Source organism: Penaeus vannamei, chromosome 27, assembly GCF_042767895.1.
Source record: "Penaeus vannamei isolate JL-2024 chromosome 27, ASM4276789v1, whole genome shotgun sequence".
Classification (NCBI taxonomy): domain Eukaryota; kingdom Metazoa; phylum Arthropoda; class Malacostraca; order Decapoda; family Penaeidae; genus Penaeus; species Penaeus vannamei.
Genome location: NC_091575.1, coordinates 32,714,314 through 32,716,813, shown reverse-complemented (window position 1 = coordinate 32,716,813; position 2,500 = coordinate 32,714,314). Strand labels below are relative to the sequence as shown.

The following is a 2,500-nucleotide window of genomic DNA, read 5'->3' as shown; positions in this document are numbered from 1 at the left end:
CAAAATACCAATAGTTATATGTGAAAGTTTCTACACAAATCACAATAGTAGATTCAAATTATATTCCATGTGACCATCAAAAAGTTTACATATCTGTCACATTCATATGTAATTATAAAAAGAGTTTCATGAGTGGGACTTCACTTCCTTATTACCTGTTGCTGAATGGATCTCAACGCTTCTTCCGTGCGAGAACTACGTTCATCCGAGAAATCCGTAGGAGAAAGTGGAGGCAGCGGACGGTTATCTATGGATGTTGGGAGAACCATACAAAACACAGGGGAATAACCTTCACATCTCTGCAGCATCTGGATCTTATTGGCATCATTCTGTTGCAAAATCAAGCAAAATGATTAAAGTGGATAAATCTACTGGCTACCTAAATGCCAAATTGACCTTCGTGTGGCAAGTCTATTTATTTGTACATGTAAAATGGTATACTGTAATCCAGGGTGCCCTTTCCCTGCTCTCTGTAAAGAACTCACAATCATAAAGGTGCTAACGGCCAGGGAGCCATTGGTGTTGTGGTAAGCATGGGTAAGGAGGTGGCAGTTAAGGCACTCGTTTACCGTCCAACCACCAATACGAGTGCTACGGATGAGGAACTTCTGACCCTGTGTAACTCCACCGAGGTTCAAGTTAACCAAACACGCTCCCTGAAATGTAAATTTGCGTTAACAGCTACAAAAATCTCTCACACTAAATATTTCTTCATACAAAAAGCAATGCAAAAAAATGAAGCATAAAAAACATATTTTACATATAGAAATGTCCTGAAAAATAAAGAACAAAAAATCCATCAACATTAACAGCTGACACTATTTATGGTGATAATTAAAACAACAAAAGACAGTGAGAATAACACTAAAAAAATAACAAGGATTATATTCATAAAAATTAAATACATCTAATGAACAACATGAATAATATTTATTAGAAAAAGGTGATAATAACCTGAAATAGATGACAGATGATTATGACAATGATAATGATAATGATTACAATAATGTGATCACATGCACAAGTGTGTGTATGTGTATGTGTGTGTGTGTGTGTGTGTGTGTGTGTGTGTGTGTGTGTGTGTGTGTGTGTGTGTGTGTGTGTGTGTGTGTGTGTGTGTGTGTGTGTGTGTGTGAGTGTGCATGTGAGTGTGCATGTGAGTGTGCATGTGAGTGTGCATGTGAGTGTGCATATGTGTGTGCATGTGCATGTGCATGTGCATGTGTGTGCATGTGTGTGCATGTACGTGTGCATGTGCATGTGCGTGTGCATGTGCATGTGCGTGTGCATGTGCGTGTGCGTGTGCGTGTGCGTGTGCGTGTGCGTGTGCGTGTGTGTGTGCGTGTGCATGTGCAAGTGTGCATGTGCATGTGCATGTGTGCGTGTGCGTGTGTGTGTGCATGTGTTCATGTGCATGCGGATGTCAGCATTTGTGCATGTGAGCATGCTAATGTGCATGTCCATGTGTATGTATACATGTGTGTGCATTTAGGTGTAGGCATTGGTGTGGGTATGTGGGGAGAGTGGAAGGCTGAGGGTGAGATGATGGTCAAGTAAGGCTGAGGGTGAGGATGAGGGTGAGGGGTAGAATGAGGACAAGTGTAAGCATGAGGTGACGGAAAAGAGTGAGGATGAGTATGAGGTGAGGGTAAGGGTGAGGGGCAGGGTGAGGATGAGGGTAAGGGGTAGGGTGAGGATGAGGGTAAGGGGTAGGGTGAGGATGAGGGGAAGGGGGAGGGGAAGGGGAAGGGTGCAGGTGAGCATGTGCATGTGCTTGTACATGTGCGAATTCATGAGGTGTGACCGTGTGAGGGTGTAGATAAATAAGAGGATTGAGAAAATAGACAGACAGATGGATATATAGATAAAAAGATAAATAAATAGAGAGGTAGATAGACAGATAGATAGATAGATAGATAGATAGACATAGGTAGATAGATAGATAGATATAGATAGATAGATAAATAGATGGATAGATGGATAGAGATAGATAGATAGATAGATAAGCAAATAAATAAATAATAGACAGACATAGACACAAATAAGAGTTAAAGACAGAGACAGTTCAGACAAACAAATATATAAATTGAATTATAAGTACACATATTGATAGATAAATAGACAAGACATATAGATAGCCAAGGAAATACATAGAAAAATGTAAGATAGTTACCAAATAGACTGATAAACATATAAAGAAACAGACGTAGACAGAGAATATATATAGATATATACCCCTATAGATATATAATTGTGCAGAGCTGGAAGTACTGCAAATACTCTTAGACTTTAAAATGATCTCAAATACCAAAAAGTACCCAATGCCAAAAGCAATAGGAAAATAATTCCAAAACTATGAGGAGTGCCTGTAGCTGTCCTTGCCCCAAAATATGCTTAGTATATGTTGGACAAGGTTCAAATCTTAACCTACTGATTGCAAATGCTATTACAGCATCATGCCATGGCTGCACTGGACCAATTCGCAAATGGCTCAGTACTG

General features: G+C 39.8%; 1 protein-coding gene across 1 annotated transcript in view; it reads right to left on the bottom strand.

Annotated features, from left to right (window-relative positions):
- PRAS40 (Proline-rich Akt substrate 40 kDa) overlaps positions 1-2,500 on the bottom strand; it is a 36,139-nt gene that overhangs the window by 17,177 nt on the left and 16,462 nt on the right. The window contains exons 4-5 of the mRNA XM_027354698.2: positions 486-656; positions 156-329 (exon numbers count right to left, since the gene is read on the bottom strand). Coding sequence (XP_027210499.2) covers positions 156-329; positions 486-656 — 345 coding nt within the window. The remainder of the gene's footprint in view (positions 1-155; positions 330-485; positions 657-2,500) is intronic.